The 18,815-nt window shown below is 40.1% G+C and overlaps 2 protein-coding genes across 7 annotated transcripts in view; one reads left to right on the plus strand and one right to left on the minus strand.

Annotated features, from left to right (window-relative positions):
* Positions 1–185: 185 nt before the first annotated feature.
* On the plus strand, positions 186–10,431 carry LOC308306823 (all trans-polyprenyl-diphosphate synthase PDSS1-like). Its single transcript, XM_080751870.1, has 11 exons — positions 186–353; positions 1,881–1,945; positions 2,359–2,491; positions 2,679–2,809; positions 3,669–3,810; positions 4,969–5,080; positions 5,204–5,313; positions 5,424–5,504; positions 6,419–6,532; positions 7,604–7,684; positions 8,889–10,431. The coding sequence occupies exons 1-11, from the start codon at positions 192–194 to the stop codon at positions 9,027–9,029; spliced, it is 1,272 nt and encodes a 423-aa protein (XP_080607996.1). The 5' UTR covers positions 186–191; the 3' UTR covers positions 9,030–10,431.
* A 7,116-nt stretch (positions 10,432–17,547) lies between these two features.
* Positions 17,548–18,815, minus strand: part of LOC308307058 (abl interactor 1-like) — a 110,654-nt gene continuing 109,386 nt past the window's right edge. For all 6 annotated transcript variants that reach the window (XM_080752170.1, XM_080752167.1, XM_080752169.1 and 3 more), the window contains one exon: positions 17,548–17,931. In XM_080752170.1, the coding sequence (XP_080608296.1) occupies positions 17,756–17,931 (176 nt within the window). In that variant the 3' untranslated portion in view covers positions 17,548–17,755. The remainder of the gene's footprint in view (positions 17,932–18,815) is intronic.

The raw sequence follows: 18,815 nt of genomic DNA on the forward strand, positions 1-18,815 counted from the left end.
CCACAGAGGTATAATATAATAGAAAAATATATTTTATATAATAATTTATTTTATATAAATATACTTATTATCATTTATAGATAATATATTATCTAGTATATTAGATAAATAGAGAACGGCTATCTCTTCCGCTTCCTGTGCAGCGTCATAACCCGTCCCCACAGAGGATGCGTGCAGCGGTGGAATGGAACATGGCGGTTCCGTGGAGGCTGTGCTGTTGGAGATGGAGGAGTAGTATAAGTACAAGTTGTTCCAGCGCAGCTTTCCTGGAGCCGGTGTCCGCTCTGAAGGCACGGGGCGGCGGGGCCGCGAGGGGACTGCGATCGGTCCCTGGACCGGGAGCTGCTACTCAGGTACAGCCAGGCAACCCCGGGCAATGTGTGGACTGTACTGGGATACATACAGCCCGGTAGGGCGTGCTGTCAAACCCAAAGGTCATTCAGTGTATGAGTGGCTGTGGGACATTACATTGAATGCCATGGGTTCCAGTCCCCTGGCAGGGACAGAGAAGTTGGGCATTGGGCAGCTGGGTACAAATGCATAGATTTATTTATAACTCTGTTACAAATTTCTTCAAAATGTGTAACCTTTGTAGCTACAGATGAGTTACACATGTGTAATGTACATTTTGGTTTTGCATAATGATCAACATTTGAACACAAATACAAATGTCTATTCAGCAAAATGTATACATTTGTTAGTTATTCAACTGGACAACTGGAATGCAAACCAATTGGACCAGGTGGTCCATTTCATTTATGTTGAATTTGTGGGTCTTAGCTCTTGAGTCTTGACTCTTGATTGGTTTGCATTCATTCAGCACCATGTGTGTACTGTAAAGGTCAGGGATGTGTCAGGGACCCTGCAGGCTACTACTTGATATTGCAGGACCGTTGCTTTACTGTACTTACTGTAAGCCCTGTCTCCTTAACCTTAGCCAGCTGTCTCCCTAACCCTGTCCCTGCCATGTGTTAGTTAGCCTTGGATCCATAGACTTCATCCAAGCAAAGCTTGCCATGTGTAACTGTAAAATGCTTTGGCCACTACTACCCAGATCCTCTTTGTTGAATAGTGGTGCAAGCATGTTGAGCAAGTTCAACTGTAGTTCAACTGATAATGAAATTAACTTCTGTGCTGCTAATGGGCTAGTGTGCTATTTTAATTGCAATGCCAAAATTACATCACATTCCAGTATATAACTGTCAACCCGTTTTGTTTGATTGACTACTTTATAAAAAAAAAGTTCCATACAAAAGGATCCTAAAAGGATAACCCAAGAAAGCACTATGGCTTGTTTCCATTTGGGTCCTGTGTATAGGGCTGTCACAATTATCACATAATCGTCTAATCGTGATTATTTGACATAATCGCAATTATTTTGTCATAATCGTCATAATCATGAATGTTGAAAAATGTCCGAAATAGTGGAAATAGCCGATCTACAAGCTCACAACGTGTCGCATCGCGACGCGTTGTGAGCTTGTAGATCGGCTATTTCCACTATCAAAGTTATTTTTTAAGTAGTAAGTTGTCAAATATGTCAGTAATTTCTTTGTATATTTAGGTTATGTGTCATATCTACCATGTACAACTTCAAAGCCTAAAAGCCAAACAGAAATGTAATTATCAACGACAAAAACACAATTAAATCGTTAATCGCCAATTATTTGAGTGACAATTAATCGTCATGTAAAATGTCATATCGTGACAGCCCTACCTGTGTATTCAATTTAACGAAACATTGTGTTCAGTAAAGTAGCAGAGAAATCATATTTCCCCACAGAAATGGTGTGGAAGAGGTTAATGTACTTGTGCTATGATTAATTACCCATTGTAGTGATTTGTTGTATTTATTGTTGTCATGTCATTTGATCTTCCAGGGGCTGTCCTCCTCCTCCTCCTTACATCCTGTACTTACAAACTCAATATTTAGATCTCTCAGCAGGTGAGTTGAATTCTAATTCAACTGGACGATGGTTTGACCAAATACCTCTATAGACGTTGTGAACATTTTGTGGGAGGTGTCTCTTTGTGTTTTCATAAAATATTTACACAATTAGATTTTTGTTCATTAATCGTATGTTATTATGCCTATATAATAACTATGTGTGGAAAGACAAAATAATGAACAGCTAGAAGAAAATTACATAACATGACTGTAATTCAGCCTTTTAAACCAGATAAAGAAACACTTATCACAACAATATTACAACATACAAAATGACAGACGATATGATACTCTCAATATCATAAGTATAGACATATTGCACAGCGGCACTGTGTTCTTGTTAAGGAATCTAATACAGTTTTGTATGTTAATCTTATCTCTAAATGTAGCCCTCTATTTCTTCCCCTCAGGCACAAGGCAAGGTTGCTGTACCCCTCAGCACAGTTTTGCTGTTGCAAAAAGATCCATAGTGATGCAAAGCTGAAGGACCCCTTCACGCTAGCACAAAAAGACCTCACGCACTTGTACGATGACATCAAAAAGGTTGTTATGTCCTTCAGGCTTATTATTCCCATGTTCCGATCAAACAATCGTCATCAGGAATTTGACAAATAACTGATGAAGGTCGTTTGACGTTGAACGTCAAACCGTTGTTTGGACCTTATTATAAGTTGTTGTTCCTTGTCTGCAATGACAATTAATGTGCTTTGTTACCCCCTGTACATTGTAGGAATTGTTTGTGTCTAGAGACGAGCTGAGGTCTCTGTGCGACTACTACTTTGATGGGAAGGGCAAGGCCTTTCGACCCATGATAGTCGTCCTGATGGCCAGAGCTCTTAACATCCACAGCAACAGAGATGGGTAAGAACAGGGACGTGCAGAGAATGTTAGAGAGGCAGGGGCTGAAATGTCTAAAAGGGCACTTTTAGTGAAAATATCGAAAATAGCTGTTGGTTTTATAAATATTGAACCAATTAAAAGTATTAACAAGAGCTTGTGATTAAATAATACCTACACTGGATCCATTGGAATATTGGTTCTTATGTATGGTTTTGGACATACAAACTAAGATACACATTTTCGCTGTCATATCGTCGCTCTCAGTTGGAAACCAGACAGTGATTTACTAAATAGTTACACGTCAGCTAACACTGCTGTAGACACAGGCAGAATACATTTAGTACACTGGACCTGGTAACGATGAATAGGGCTGTCACAATTATTACATAATCGTCTAATCATGATTATTTGACATAATCGTGATTATTTTTCATAATCGTCATAATCGTTTCCATGTTGAAAAACGTTCATATATTTAAAAAAGAGTCAAAAACAACGCGTCGCATCGCGACGCGTTGTGAGCTTGTAGATCGGCTATTTCCACTATCAAAGTTATTTTTTAAGTAGTAAATTGTCAAATATGTCAGTAATGTATTTGTATATTTAGGTTATGTGTCATATCTGCCATGTACAACTTCAAAGCCTAAAAGCCAAACAGAAATGTAATTATCAATGACAAAAACACAATTAAATCGTTAATCGCCAATTATTCGACAATTAATCGTCATGTTAAATGTCATATCGTGACAGCCCTAACGATGAACCACACTCCATATCTCATTTTATTTCTCATTCTTTGTTCTATGAAATGTGACAAAGGTTCGTAACGACATGAGAGTCTTCTTCCTCTTCTCTCTCTCCTCCCACTCCACATGTATAGAGATCTGCTTCCAGGTCAGAGGTCAATAGCCATGATCTCTGAGATGATCCACACAGCCAGCCTGGTGCACGATGACGTCATCGATGGCTCCGACAAGCGGAGAGGAAAGAGCACCATCAATGAAGTGTGGGGTGAAAGAAAGGTGTGGGCAATCAATCATACCAGTTATTGGCCACGTTGTTTTAATCCTTTTACCATATATTCCCCTCGTATGGTAGCTATATCTGGGGACTGCCCATAAGTCCTACATCTCATTAGTCCTACATCTCATTAGTCCGAATTTAGTTAGGGTTAGGTTTTAGGGTTAGGTTTAGGCATAGTATTACTGAGGTTAGGGTTAGGTTTAGGCATAGTATTTTTCACCAGGTTAACATCACCAGATTCTGACTAATGGGATGTAGGAACGATGAGATTTCGGACCAATGCCATGGCACCCTATATCTATACATTAGCAAACCTGTGTGTGTGTGTGTGTGTGTGTGTGTGTGTGTGTGTGTGTGTGTGTGTGTGTGTGTGTGTGTGTGTGTGTGTGTGTGTGTGTGTGTGTGTGTGTGTGTGTGTGTGTGTGTGTGAGAGTGAGAGTGAGTGAGTGAGTGAGTGAGACAGACACAGGTATGACTGTCCCACGCATGCATCGTGCACCGTCCAACCAAACTCTGTGTGTGTGTGTCGGCGATGATCCGGATCCCCATTATGTGGTCGTTCAGTCATATGATAGCGGGTAGCACACCGGGTACTCTTGACAACATGTACAATCAATGGGTATTGCATGAACTGGTGGAACATGCAGTCACAATTTGCATCGTTCCAGAGTTGGCTGGTGCCCGTTTATTTATAAATCACCCATTGTTTGTAATATCTAATCAAGCCCGGTCTAGTTTAATGAATTAACTGTCTCTTTGAAATGGAATAATTTTGACTTTTTGAGAAGTGACTGTACTATAGTTATATGGATGCTTTCGTCCAAGCATTTCGATTGGTCAACATACAGTATGCTATCGTCTCCAGCTGTCCTCAAATTACTGTATGATGAAGCTCACGTGAAATATGAAATAAATCACTCCACCATTGATACAGACACAGAAATATCAACACATTTTCCATGGTAACAGAGAAGGCAATCTAGCTAACCTTAAATTCATGCTATGCCAAAGTATTGGGATCATCTTTGGTACAATGGAAGTAGTTTTTAAATGCGCACTATAAATAAACGTGATTTGATTTGATTTGAAAGATTTTTTTTTTGTATACTATTGAATAATTAAAATACTACAGTAGTGTTTTCTATCTTATTTCTTAGGCTATCTTGGCTGGAGATTTTATCCTGTCTGCTGCCTCCATGGCCTTGGCCCGTATCGGAAACAACTCAGTGGTCTCTGTGCTTTCACAGGTCATTGAAGACCTGGTACGAGGTACTGAACTCATCAAATATCCATATTTTTGTCATTTAAGTTATCATTGTTGAACTGTCAAATACTTCCACAAGATGACCTATTGGTGCTGGATGGTTGATCAAAAGTGGTTGTTTCCTTCAGGTGAATTCATGCAGCTGGGCTCAAAGGAGAATGAGAATGAAAGATTTAAACACTACCTCGATAAAACCTTCAAGAAGACGGCGAGCCTCATCGCCAACAGCTGTAAAGCAGTATGTACGTTCTATTTACGCACAAATACCACAGACTTTGAGTAGGATCTTTTCTTTCTGAAGTGTTAAAGTTTTTTTTGTTGTTGACTGTATATCCCCATCCATACAAGGTGTCTATTCTGGTGAACTCTGATCCCGAAGTCCATGAAATAGCCTATCAATATGGGAGGAATGTAGGCATCGCATTTCAGGTAATTTTTGATCTTCTAGCCATAGATACTTCCTCCACAGAGTGAGTCATGATATGTTTCCATACATTTGCAATATTCTTTTTAGGCGACTTGTCCTGTGAAATTGGATATAAAATGATAATACTTCTAACATACTGAAGTATATAAAATGTAGGTATTAAACATTCCAATAATCAGAGCTCTGATGATGGCTCATAGCAGAAACGCTTAAAGGTGATACACCATGAAATTTCACTTTTCCTATTTTAAAACCTTTTTTTGGGGTCCCACTAGCACCTTCTATCCTCACAAAGTCCCATTTCTGACCGTTGTGTCTTTCTCTGGTTTTGAGAAGGCAAAGGTTAAAAGTATCCCACGGGTTCTTAAAACAGGCTGTCCAGATTTGCTGCCGATTGTGACGTCATCATCGGCCGTTTTTTTTTTTTTTTTTTTTTTCAAAAAAAAATGTTTTTTTCAAAAGATTTTTTTTTCTAAAAAAAAAAATTTTTTTTCAAAAAGATTTTGGGGGGGTGGCGCAGTTCAGGCCAAAGGTGGTACTGCAGCTGAAATGCTCTGAGAGCCATTCAAAAATGAGAGAGGCTCTCTATTCAGGAGTGGTAATTTAGCCTCAAACCTTTTGAAAAACGTTTTTGGGACATAAACAATATGACATAAATACTTTTTAAATGCATGGTGTATCACCTTTAAGTGTTCTTTGTTGGTGTGTGTCAATAAGAAAACGTGGAAATGTGAGTACTTTGTCCTCCACTGATTTAAAGTTTTGGATGTGCTACCTTTTTGGAATTTTTAATTCCTACTTTTTATATATACTGGACTTTAGGTCTAGCACTCCACTGAGAAAACCCATTGCTGATGCACATCCTCTCTTTCTTATCGATATACTGAAATATATCTCTGTCCTGTGTCTGGTGTAGCTGGTGGATGATGTGTTGGACTTCACGTCGTGTGCCAATCAGCTGGGGAAGCCCTCAGCTGCCGACCTCAAGTTGGGATTAGCCACCGGCCCAGTCCTGTTTGCCTGTCAACAGGTGAGGAACGGAACCCAATTACATTATATTTAATATGACACGCTTTATTATTATTACATGCACCATTGATGGGCTACATATTGGATAGCTGTTTTAGGGTACATCTTGTTACACCTGGTTTTGGCTGGTGTCAAGATAATGACACTGCTTTTTGGCTGGTGTCAAGATAATGACACTGCTTTTGGCTGGTGCTCCAGACAGAGCACATTCCTAATCACAGAGAGATACTGTGTCCAAAATGTGTGACTCGAAAACACATGCACACATTAATGGTATTCACTTGCCCTAGCCTTGACGACCATGCAGTCTTATGCAAAGGTTAAAATGTAATTTAGATACAGTAGATGGCATTCTATTTTGACAGATGCCAGGTGAAGTGAATTAGATATTATTATATTTTGATGTTATGTGCTGCATGACCCTGAGACACAGCTGCTGGTAGGGATGAGGGAGGATAGGTAAGGAGGTCATAGTTGCCACATAGTGGCCTCTTTGTTTTATGGCTGTGAGAAAGAGATAAGTTCTTGGCGTTTAATGAGCTCTGCAGAGAAGGAAGAGTGATGTTTTGTTTTAGCAAATTAATCATGAACTGTGAGAGGGAGGGCAAGTCGGTCCATCTTTTTGTCATGCTGAAGCAACATGTCTGATGTGTGAATGTTACAGCGCTGTGAATAAACCTTTTTGTATAATTTTATATTGCATCTGAGTCAAAGTGAACTGATCTTTTGGGAGTCTTCAATTCCTCTGGGCTTTAGTCTTAAAGTCCATAAATTAAGTAGGATTTCTACGTCACAGGTTCATTTGTTGACCTGGCATCCTATTGTGTATATAGTTTCAATGTACATAATATTCATTGATATTATAATGTTTAGAGTAGACTGATGATAGGTTCTTGGTTTACCTATGATCCTAGATTACTGAGGCACTACACTGACACTGTCTCTATGCATTTGATGTCTTAACCTTGCTTACTGTAAGTCACTCTGGATAAAGAGTGTCTGCTGCATGCGTAAATTGTATGCAGTATGTCTGAGCATACCCTGAGCTGAACTTCCTTCCAACTTGTTTCAGTTTCCTGAACTCCATGCGATGATCATGAGGCGGTTTAGTTCTACTGGGGATGTAGAACGAGCATGGCAGTATGTCCTGGAGGTGAGAACCATAATAACACAACACTCCTTTTCGGAGGTTTATGGCTAGAAAGTAACAACCATTCTTACATCATAGTCCTTTTAGTTGATGACACAGTGTCTTGCTCAGGAACACAGGACTCTTGACCATAATTCACATTGCGATCATTGTGAACTTCACTTACAGTACCTCATGCTTGTCTGGGTGGGGGTTCCCCATCGTAAGTGCAAGCACGTATGGCTGCCATAGGATTGAATAGTTTATGTAAAGTCCTGGGGCGTCCGCTGGCCTACTGGTCCGGGCGCATACCACTTAGGCATTGCCACATAGACATGGATCCGGACGACCGTTGCCGCATGTCACTCCCCATCTCTCTCCCCATTTCCTGTCAGTCTACTGTCCTATCAATAAAGGCATAAAAGCCCAAAAACAAATCTTTAAAAAAAGAGTCCTATGCAATAATACATGTCATATACATGTCATACACAGCAAATGCATTACACTATAAAGGAGAACAAGGGAAAATGGCTGCAATGAATGACACCTGCTTTCGATGGTAATTTACATTTATCTCCCCTTGTGGTCTCCTGATGGATGTCTTTTTCAGGCGAATTTTGAAAGAAACCAGTGTTTTAACATCCTCAATTTATGTACATTTCCAATCCTGTGACTTTCCAGTTGTGGAACTGCATTGCTATCTGCTCAGCCCTCTGCCATCCCTTCTAACCAACTTTCTTTGATAACTATATTTGACCTGTATATCTACTCTAGGGGTCTTCAACAGGGGGTCCGGGACGTGACCCCTAGGGGGCCCTCAGAGTTACTACAGGGGTGCCACCAAATCCTTGTGTGATATAATTATTTTCAATTAAAAACGTTGAACCCTCGCATCACTATTCTGAGGAGAACCTTAGACAAAAATAGCAGATCTACAAGATAAGAGGTTTGGTGTAGAGGCCAAAAAGAGCAGACCAAGAGTGAAAGTTTACTACGTATCGACGATTGAAGTGGCTGAAAAAACATTAACACAAATCCAACATAGTCGATGAAAATCAGCATAACGCATTTATACAATATGTATTCATCTCTCTCTCTCAGTTAAGGGTTCCTTGACTTGGCCTGAAAACGTTGAAGACCTCTGGTCTACTCCATTACCATGTAAAATATATAACACTCACCTCTCTACATGTTGTTCCCTCTTCCTCCTCTTCCTCTCTCCCCGTAGAGTGACGGCGTGGAGCAGACTACCTACCTCGCCCAGCGCTACTGCCAAGAGGCCATCCGGCAGGTCGCCCTGCTCCGGCCCTCAGCGGAACGCGACGCCCTCATCCGACTCACGGAGATGGTGCTTACCCGCGACAAGTGAACCTCCCTCCACACCCCACAGGGGGGCGCTCTTCACCCCAGGCAGCTACCAGACCCCCCACCCACCCATCCACAGGAAGGACAAGAGGATGACATCATAGTCAGACTTCAGGCGAGAAATAACGCAAGAGGAGGAGGCGATGGGTGTTTGTTTTAAAGTTGCTCTGGGGTCTGAGGAACCCTCGCTGGTGTCATGTTGATACCAGATGTTGCACGCTGTGATGATGTGTCACTGTTGGGACCTTTATTTTGGTAGTGGACAGGGCGGGGAGGGGGGATCAACAACACTAAACTGCCATGTGAAAATACTTTTAAAGCTGTCAGAACAACATCCAGGGAACCCTCAGAGCTGACTGTGAAGTCGATCGTTTCGGCTGACCTGTTCGGTTAACTCAACACCTTTCCAAAAATCTGAACAAAGTATATTTGAAGAGTCTCATTCCAAAATGAAATATCCACCAAGTGGGAAATTGAAAACAAACTTGAGCAAGAAGATTATTGGTGAGAATCATTAAGGAAAGTTGAATTCTTGGTTGCCAAAGATCATGTTTCTCTGAATCTTTTTAAACCTTATTTAAAAGCGAACAAACAAAAAGCAAGGCAGGGTCTTAACGGCGTGGCTTATGTGGCTTCTTATCTTTCATAACTCATCTATGACCTTATGAGACATAATGACTCCATATTTGTAGTAATAAATAAATATCATGAAATAAAAGTGAAATATTTCAGAAAATATAAACGGTATTGTAAGTGCCCACATTTGGTCCAGGAGTTTGATATTGGCCCCTCCTGATTTACATACACAAAGAAAAGCCTGGGCTAACAGTAGGTGAAAAAATCACACCCGTGTGAACTGAGCGGTGGTTGTGTGTGTGCGTGTGTGTGTGAGAGAGAGAGAGAGAGAGTATTGCAGTTGATGCTCAGACTAGACTCAAGAGCACCCTCTCTGGTCACTGAGTGGTAGTTCAGGCTACATACACACATACATACATACATACACGGATACACACACGGCCATGCTATGGAGCGGTCTACCACCGCTCAAAAAATAGGTTTAAAATAGCTAGTGTATATAATATAATTCAGAAAGTTTATTCTTTCCATTTTGCAGAACCGGTTTTCAATGCAAAGCTTCTATAGTGGTGAAATCTATGTGAATTATCATAATGGCATCAGTGAGGGAGGGTTCTTCCATGTGTATATTGGGACACGACTTTTCACTGTACAATACTGTAAGAGCAACTGCTTCCCTCCCCCGAGCTAGTGAACTATACTCTACACTCTAGAAGAAGTATGGTTCAAGTTACACGTACTGGTTACGGGCAGAGGCAACGTAAGAATCTGTGTAATTCCAAATGAGTTGTCATTGGTGTGTACAGTATGTGTGGATTTATGATCCGTCCATACCCTGTTAGGCCAAAAGTCATTGATCACATGGCCTTGTAAGATACTACTGTAATAACAAAGTGCTCCATAATAGGGATGTCACGATACCAGAAATCTAGTAGTCGGTACCAATACCATTGAAATTCCACGATTCTCGATACTATTTCGATACCACGATAAAATAAATAAATAAACCCCATGTAGTTCAACATACACTCCTTTATTAGAAGTGAACAACAAACAACAATACTGTATGCTTAAACAGAAGTTGCACGTAGCTTTAAATGATTAAAATAAAATAATGTGCATGTAGCCTTAAAATTTTTTATCATTAATAAAATCAAAGTGTTGGCTGTGTGTGTGTTGCTGCTGCTGGCTTTGCTCTGGCCTGTCCTCCCTGTCAAAGTCCTCCTCTGGCTGATACTGTGAAAAGAACATTGAGATTTCAGTTAGTAGGTGTAGCTAAGTGACTGACTACAGCAACAATATGAAAACAGCATAGGCTGTAATAACACGCAAACACAAAAACACACACACACACACACACACACACACACACACACACACACACACTCTCTCTCAGTGCAAGCAGTCATTTAATGACGATTTTTAGTGATATTTATTACAAATCATAGCCCATTACAACCACACTGTCCACACACACACACACACACACACACACACACACACACACACACACTATTATTACAACCGCACGCACACACGCGCACACACACACACACACACACACACAATCCTAGCGTAAAAAAAAAAGTCTAGAAGAAGATTGGCCAAACATCAATGCCAGCCTTCTCAAACAAAGAATAACGTGTATGTATTATTCCAGCGATTTTTAATGTTACGTTAGGCGAGTTACGTTAGGCGATACAGTAAATGAGCTGCCTTGCAACTTTATGTAACTTTATGCGGGACAGAAGGGGGCTGCTCTCCGTGACGAGGCTGGACACAACCTTAACGTTACTTTGCCAGGCAGCTCATTTACTGTGTGGGCTCACCATAGTAACGTTATTAGATATGGACAACAATGATAACACGTGAATTCAAATGCACTCACCTTGAATTCTTTGTACAAGTCTGGATGTCGGTCTTTTAGATGTTTCGCTAGTTGGATGTGTGTCCCCCCCCCCCCCTTTCGTCTGGAAACGGTTACGGGCCGGCATACAGGTTTTTGACGATCACCTATTAATCCCTGCTCATCCTCGAAAGGCTCGAATGCAACGTACTATACGCGACTTTTGTTTAGTTTTTCTTCTCAAGGGGCAGCTGTCGCTGCTGGTTGGAGACGACGCGATGCAGATGCGTGTACCGCCGCCATGTTGCATGTTGTTGTTTTTCTCCTTAAAGCGTGGTAGTCCACGTAACGTTATCACAGCATCAGACCCTGCTGTGAGGGTTGTGCGTGTGTCTTCCGACTGCCTGCTGTGAGGCTTGCCAGATAACCGCTCATTTACAGCCCAAAAACAACACAAAAGAAGCGGCCAGATCTGGCATCTCGGTACCAACGGTACTTCGGTACTACCGTACTTGTAGAAAAGTCAGTACCGTACCGTACCGTCACATTTGGCATCGAGTTGGTACCGAAGTATCGGTTCTGGTGACAAGCCTACTCCATAACAGCCAGAGGCCTTCACATCCACAGTGACGGTGTACACAAATAAAACAAATCATGTTTTTTAAGTCAAGTGTCCTTTTAATTTGTTACAAAGAGGTGATGGTATGCAGGATGCAGACCTGGAATTCCGTCATTTTAGAGGCAAGGCCACTTGGCCTTTGGTGGTGTCCATTTTTTGAGGGCACAAAGGCCAAATGCCAGTGCAGGAAGGCCATCAAATGAAACAAGATTTTAGTCCATTGAAAGAATTTGTTGAGTTTAAGGGTTAGGGATGATAACCTAATCTGCAGTGAAATAGATACATGATGGTATTTACAATCTGATCCTGCACCAATCAAAGTCACTGGATTGTTTTAAAGATGGGGACTCGGAGTTAAGATTTCAGAATCTCAACAAAAAACACATGACAAAGAGACATCGGTGTCTACTGTCTACAAATTGACAAGAGACAGAGGAGAAAGTGGTACAGTCAGCTGGGGCATTAAGGCCACTGTGGCCTCAGGTCATGCCATTGGTTTGAGGGGCACAAGGCCAAACTGAGGCCCTCGGTTTGGCCCCTCAGGGGCAACGGCGGCCATGGCCTCCATGAAATTCATGCCCTGGCAGGATGTGAACCTCCAGCCTCTTGAATAGTTCCAGGGTTCCCAAACCTTTTCAGGCCGCGTATAAGTATACACTTATACTGTATGTTGGTCTGTTTACTGTCGAGCGAGAAAACAATGTTGCACATTTTTGTTCGTAGTTACTGCAGTCTGGCTTTGTACCATGTCAGTCAGAGATGAGAAAAGGCTGGGAACGTGGCTGTCAGGGTATTGCCATGCCTGTTTAGCAGAGATTACTTACTACACACACACACACACACACTCCACCCAGTCATGGAACTCTTGTCAGGTGAAAAAGCAGTGGCTGGTGTCTGTTACAGTGGCTCTCTACCAATAGACGGGTTTCTTGTTTACAAACATTGAGACTAAATGCACAGGTGACTGTATCATGTAATCAGTCCGTCCAATCCCCAAACCTGTTGTGTTGGGGAGCGCTGGTTTCATTGGCTAATTTTGGTACCGAATCAAACGTGACGTGGACCAGAAACCCGTCTATACAGACTGGCAGAACCGATTGTGCACCTGAGCCGACACAGACAGACATAGTTGTTTACACCACTGTTTCCCAGTGGGAATTTTTATGGATCACGAGTAAATATCCCCTATTTTAGGTTTCCTATGTAAAATAAATAAATAAATTCACAACTTTATTTGAATTAAAAACAATTCCAACAAAGTATTTCATAAATAAAATGAAAAGATCGAAATAAATGTAAAAAAAAAAAGTAAAACTAGTGAAAATAGCAGATCTACCAGCTTACAACATGGCACAAAGCAACGCGTAAGCTTGTAGATCTGCTATTTTCACTAATTTGGCAAATGTCTAATTTCTGGTTTGGCTCTTGAGCTAAAACAAAATTGGGAACTACTTACATGCCTCCTAAGACCAGTAGGTGTCAGCAGTGACCGCCACTATACACATAGTGGAACTAGCAACAACTAAATTAGGAGGAATAAATGATTAAATAAATGGCCTTATTACAAAGGTACCTCTCTGTTTGAGTTCTGATGCCCAATGACCACGCTCAGGCAAACTGCTACATAGTAGAATTGTTTATTATAAAAGACTGTACATTAATTTCTCAATTAACATATTATATATACAAATTAAGGGCAGAGAGATAAAGATTCAACAACTGAAGCCGGAACACTTGGTTTTTGTTTGATATATATACTAAAGCAAACAGACAGAATTATCAAGGCATTAAGCCGTAATATCCTGCAATGTAAAACATCAATGAATGCATGTTAAATGATTCAAGGAGAAACACATCAGAGTGAGATCTGTTACAGTAGCCTACGTGTTAAGGAGTCAGATGAAATACGTCTATTTTCCACTTGCATTAGAAAAGAAACCCTCAAGTCAAAAAAATCCTGTTGTTTACTGTGACTTAAGGCTGGGTCTTAAAGTCAGAAAGGTGAACGAATAAAACACAGCATTGCTTTGACTTCAAAGACCTGAGTTATGAAACTGATGCCCTACAGTTAAAAAAGATGACAGTTGTCAGTTGTGGGGGGAAAAATACAGAAGAAACTTGTTTTCCTTCTGGGTGATGACTGTGTAGAGGTATAATAGTTGTCATATTGGTCTCCACTGATGTCTGAAGTGTATTAACGGCAGTGTTATTATGTGGGTCTGGCAATACTGTAACAGGAGGAGTGGGCACTATGGAGAACTGAGCACCTTGTTGTAAAATTGTCTATTTCCCCCAAAATGTAAAAAAATGAAATATTGAAAAAAAAAAAAAAAAGTCTTGAGTAAAGAACATGCTTGAACATTCGCCAATTGCAACAAATTGCTACAATCCAATCAATCATCGGGTAAATTTATACAGTATCTGATAATGATGTACCGTGCATGTTCATCATGTATACTTTACTTCAGACTATTTTTCAAATATTTTATTTAACATTTTGGATAAAATAGACAATTTCCTTAGTGCCCACTCTTCTTGTATCCGGCAACACTGCATATCATTGCTGTGGGGTGGAAACCTTGCACGCCAAAACCATTCCTTTGTTATCATTTTCAATATAAACCTCTGTGCGACACTCTTGTATGATAGAAGTAGGACTTTCATTTACAAAAAAATAAAATAACAAGGTTTCTGCCCATCAGCAGAAATATCCATTCTTTATTATAATCGTGGTGCTTTACCGATTTATCCTACTTTTTATCTACACATTTTGCTTTGCATTAGTAAAAAAAAAAGAAGGAAAAAAAAATTAACAGTGATGACACAAACTAAATGAGATTGGGCTGAAATGGTCCAAAACTGGAATGTGTTCTATTGTCAAGAAGTTTTAAATTATGAATCAAAATGCTATACTCTATAATGTAGCTGTGATTAGTTGGAAGAACCTTTCAAATTTCAATGACTTCAAATATTTTAATACAAAAATCAGCGCTTATAGAAAACAAAACAGTCTAACAAAATGACCTCTGGAGTCTAAACAAATTCAGTGATTTCAACAATAAAATAACCTAGATGGTGTGTACATTTACAACATAAATGGAAGCATTTTAAACGTAACCCAATACATCCTTTTTTTTTTTTTTTAGAGTTATGCATGCTGTAATGATGCCAAGACTTGAATTCCAGGAGCAAACTGCTTCAGGAACATTTGATATACAATATATGCAGTGGTCATCAATGCGTACACAGTTTTTTAGACGCCATTATAATGTTTCTTATTTTGATCCCAAGACTCAATTACTGAATGTCAAGTCTCCAGGTTTTCTTAAGAATATGTATAACACATTTAATATGACACATTAGGAGTCCAATTAGTTCTTGTGGTTCACAAATGTTTCATTTGCTTAACTCTGAGAGTGTACAAATGGAACCAAATGGACCCGTTCCATTTGTACAGACCTCAGAGTTACAGACCTGTATGAGCATTCAGGGCTAGCTCTTTATGTGTTTCTGTTAATAGCATTGTCCATTCATTTTGTATGTCTGTGGCAAAAATGGAATTTTGACTATTAATGTCCACCACAAGCCAGCATGGCGATGACCCCTGAATATACGGAGAAGACAATGTGGTTAGTTAGTTTCTTGAACAGGAGGGCCAAATTAGATCGGGGTGACGAGTCGGACAGAATGGCACCATTGTGATTAACACTTTGATCAGAGAATAGAAGACAGAATAATCCTAAACCAGGGAAAAAATGTATCAGACGGCTTAAGAAAAAAACAGTATAATAATCGACATTCATTGAATTTACACTACCCAATTGGCTGCAGCTCACATTATTATATTATTTACAACTAAACAATAACACTTTCACTGAAGGTGAATAATACATCATTGATTTGATCATGTTGCTTCCTCCAAGCGAGGAGGACATTTCAATTTCATTCGTTCCATCAAAGCTGATACTGTATATTCACATGGAAAGGGCTCTATGGCTCGAGCACCCATATTGGGGAGGAATTGGGACTCTTCCTTCACAGGTGTTACCAATAATGCCATTAAAGCATCGCAGTGGGCATGGTTTAGTGGTCCCACTGAAAAATCTCCCGTTCATTTCCTCATAGACTTTCTATGAAACCTTTGTTTCTATGAAAAGATCATTTTGAAAATCGCTAAACAAAGGGTATTTATTAAATGTAAATCAAATAATTAAATATTAAAATGTGTTTTCATATAGGATCAAAGGTTTTATGGTCATGATTCACTGCCATCCTGGATGGCTTGGTTCTAGGCTTAACATAATCTCTCGAGACAGCCTCAGAGAACGCTACGGAAGAGACACAGACCGATAGGTGTCGCCCTTTCTTCTTTGACGATGGGTTCCCAGATTGGGCTTAACATAATTGTTATAAATATTTTTGTAAAAGTCTATGGGGGAAATGAATGGGAGATGTTTTGGTGGGACCCGTAAACCACTTCCGCTGCGATGCTCTACTGACGTTCTGTTCCATTCCAAGTCAAAACAGAGTAAAGAGTATTGATATTCTTGCATGTGGGCTCACTGGAAACACTCATCTCAATTCCATTTCAATTCAGTTTTCTCAATTCCGTCTCAAATTTGTGGCCCAGGGACCCTCATGGTTCCTTATGGGGGTTCCAAATGGCCGGTGTGTAATTCTGAGAGTGTACACATGGAACCTACAGATCCATTCTGAGAGTGTACACATGGAACCTACAGATCCATTCTGAGAGTGTACACATGGAACCTACAGGTCCATTTGGTTCCATTTGTACACTCTCAGAGTTATGGGGGTCCATGCAATAAAAAAAAAGAAAACACTGCTGCTACACCAAGTGGAACAGAGCCTTCGTTAGAATCATCAAGGAGGTAAGGAAGAAGCCCAATCTTGTTCCAATATGGCTGATGTGCATAGAGCCTATTGAAGGAGTAGTTCACCCCCAAAATGACTTTTTTCTATCAATTACTCAATATTCTTTTGCTTCTTCGCATTCTGAAGCCAATACTTGGCTCTTTGTATAATCTTTGTAGGCCCAGGCAAAATTATTCTAATCAAATTATTGTCTTAGGAATGCGACAAAAACAAAAAAACAAATATATTATTGAACTCAAGTCTCCATGGGGTGAGTAATCGATAAAAAAAAAATGTCATTTTGGGAATGAACAACTCTTTTAAGGAAATGGCTTGATTGGAAGAATGCTCTATGAAGAACCATTGTGCGGGCAGGAAGAGCAGTTAATGTACGTACATCCTTCAGTTTGTGCCAAACCATCTCTTTGGAAAAGTCCCCAAAGACTGCAAAACCAACGTGAGCAAGAGGGGGCAGTCCAATCTTTTTAAAAACCTTTAATTCTTTTATACCTAATTTATGCTCCCGTCACACGACAAACATTATGACTCGGGGGCTTTTACACATTTTCATATACGTTCCCCCCCACCCACCCGCCCTTCAATATAACACCAAAAATAAACTAAATACATATATATTTATTTTCCATTTATCTGCATTTATCGACGAGGGGGAAGAAGAACATTCCGTCATATCGAAATAAACAAAGCACATACTGTACGGCTCATGCGTCTTACGGAGCCCGTTCTGCTGTCAAGTTCGTCCGTTGTCTCTTTGCGGGGGCGACGAGATATGACTGAATAAATAAGCGGTGACTCTTCAGTCGGCGTAGTGCATGATGGACTCCACGTAGTTGCCCGGGAAGAGGCCGGTGGTGCCGCCGCTGACGCCCTCGTACCACCCGTCGTCGTTCTTCTTGATGATGTAGATGATGGCGCCCTCCATGAACGACAGCTCGTCGTCCTTGTCCTTGCTGTAGTCGTAGATGGCGACCACTGGAGGAAAAGGAGAAGGTAGCTAACGTTTAGGCCAGTGGTTCTCAACCTTTTCAGGCCGCGACCGCCAAAATAATAGCGAATTTAAGCAACGCTATGGCGACGGCAGATGACAATGACAACCGGAAATGATCAGCACTCGATAGATCAACCTGCCTCGCAACGCGTCATTTCAGAGGTATTAAGTAAGTAATTAAATTGTCATTTTAGAAATGTGATATACACTTAAAACTTTATGTTGGTTTGTTTACTGTTGAGTGAGAAAACAGTGTTGCACATTAAGTTAATCATCTGGGGACCCCCCCAAAATTATTTGGGGACCCCTCTGGGGGTCCCGACCCAAAGGTTGAGAACCACTGGTTTAGGCAACACTCTGGTCCAAGTTCAATTTCAATTAAATTTGCTCCATTTTGTCTCAAATGTGTGGTCCATGGCTGCACACTTCCTATGTCTATGATGCATTATAAACATACTTATAATGTATTATAATCTGCGTATAACACTATAATTATAGTTATAAGAACTTATTAATGCTTATAATGATTTATAACAAGACTCATAGCACATTAAAAACATTCTATAATGACTTATGGTCAACTAGAATAACTGTCCATAATCTGTTAAAGCAACAAATTACAGTTTATAGTGAATTGTAATGACCGTATTATAATGCATTTTAACAGTAACTACAATGCATTATATTATGAAGCATCATAACATCTTACAACTATGAGAATTAACATGGGTTATATAATGTGCTATGATCATTGTTTTTAAGTATTAATGGTATTTATGAGTTCCTATAACTATACTTATACAGTAATACAAGCAGATTAAAATGCATTATAAGTCTGTTTATAATGCATTATAGAGCAGATCAAGTA

The sequence above is a fragment of the Nannobrachium achirus genome (genome assembly GCF_963921795.1).
Source record: "Nannobrachium achirus genome assembly, chromosome: 21".
NCBI lineage: Eukaryota > Metazoa > Chordata > Actinopteri > Myctophiformes > Myctophidae > Nannobrachium > Nannobrachium achirus.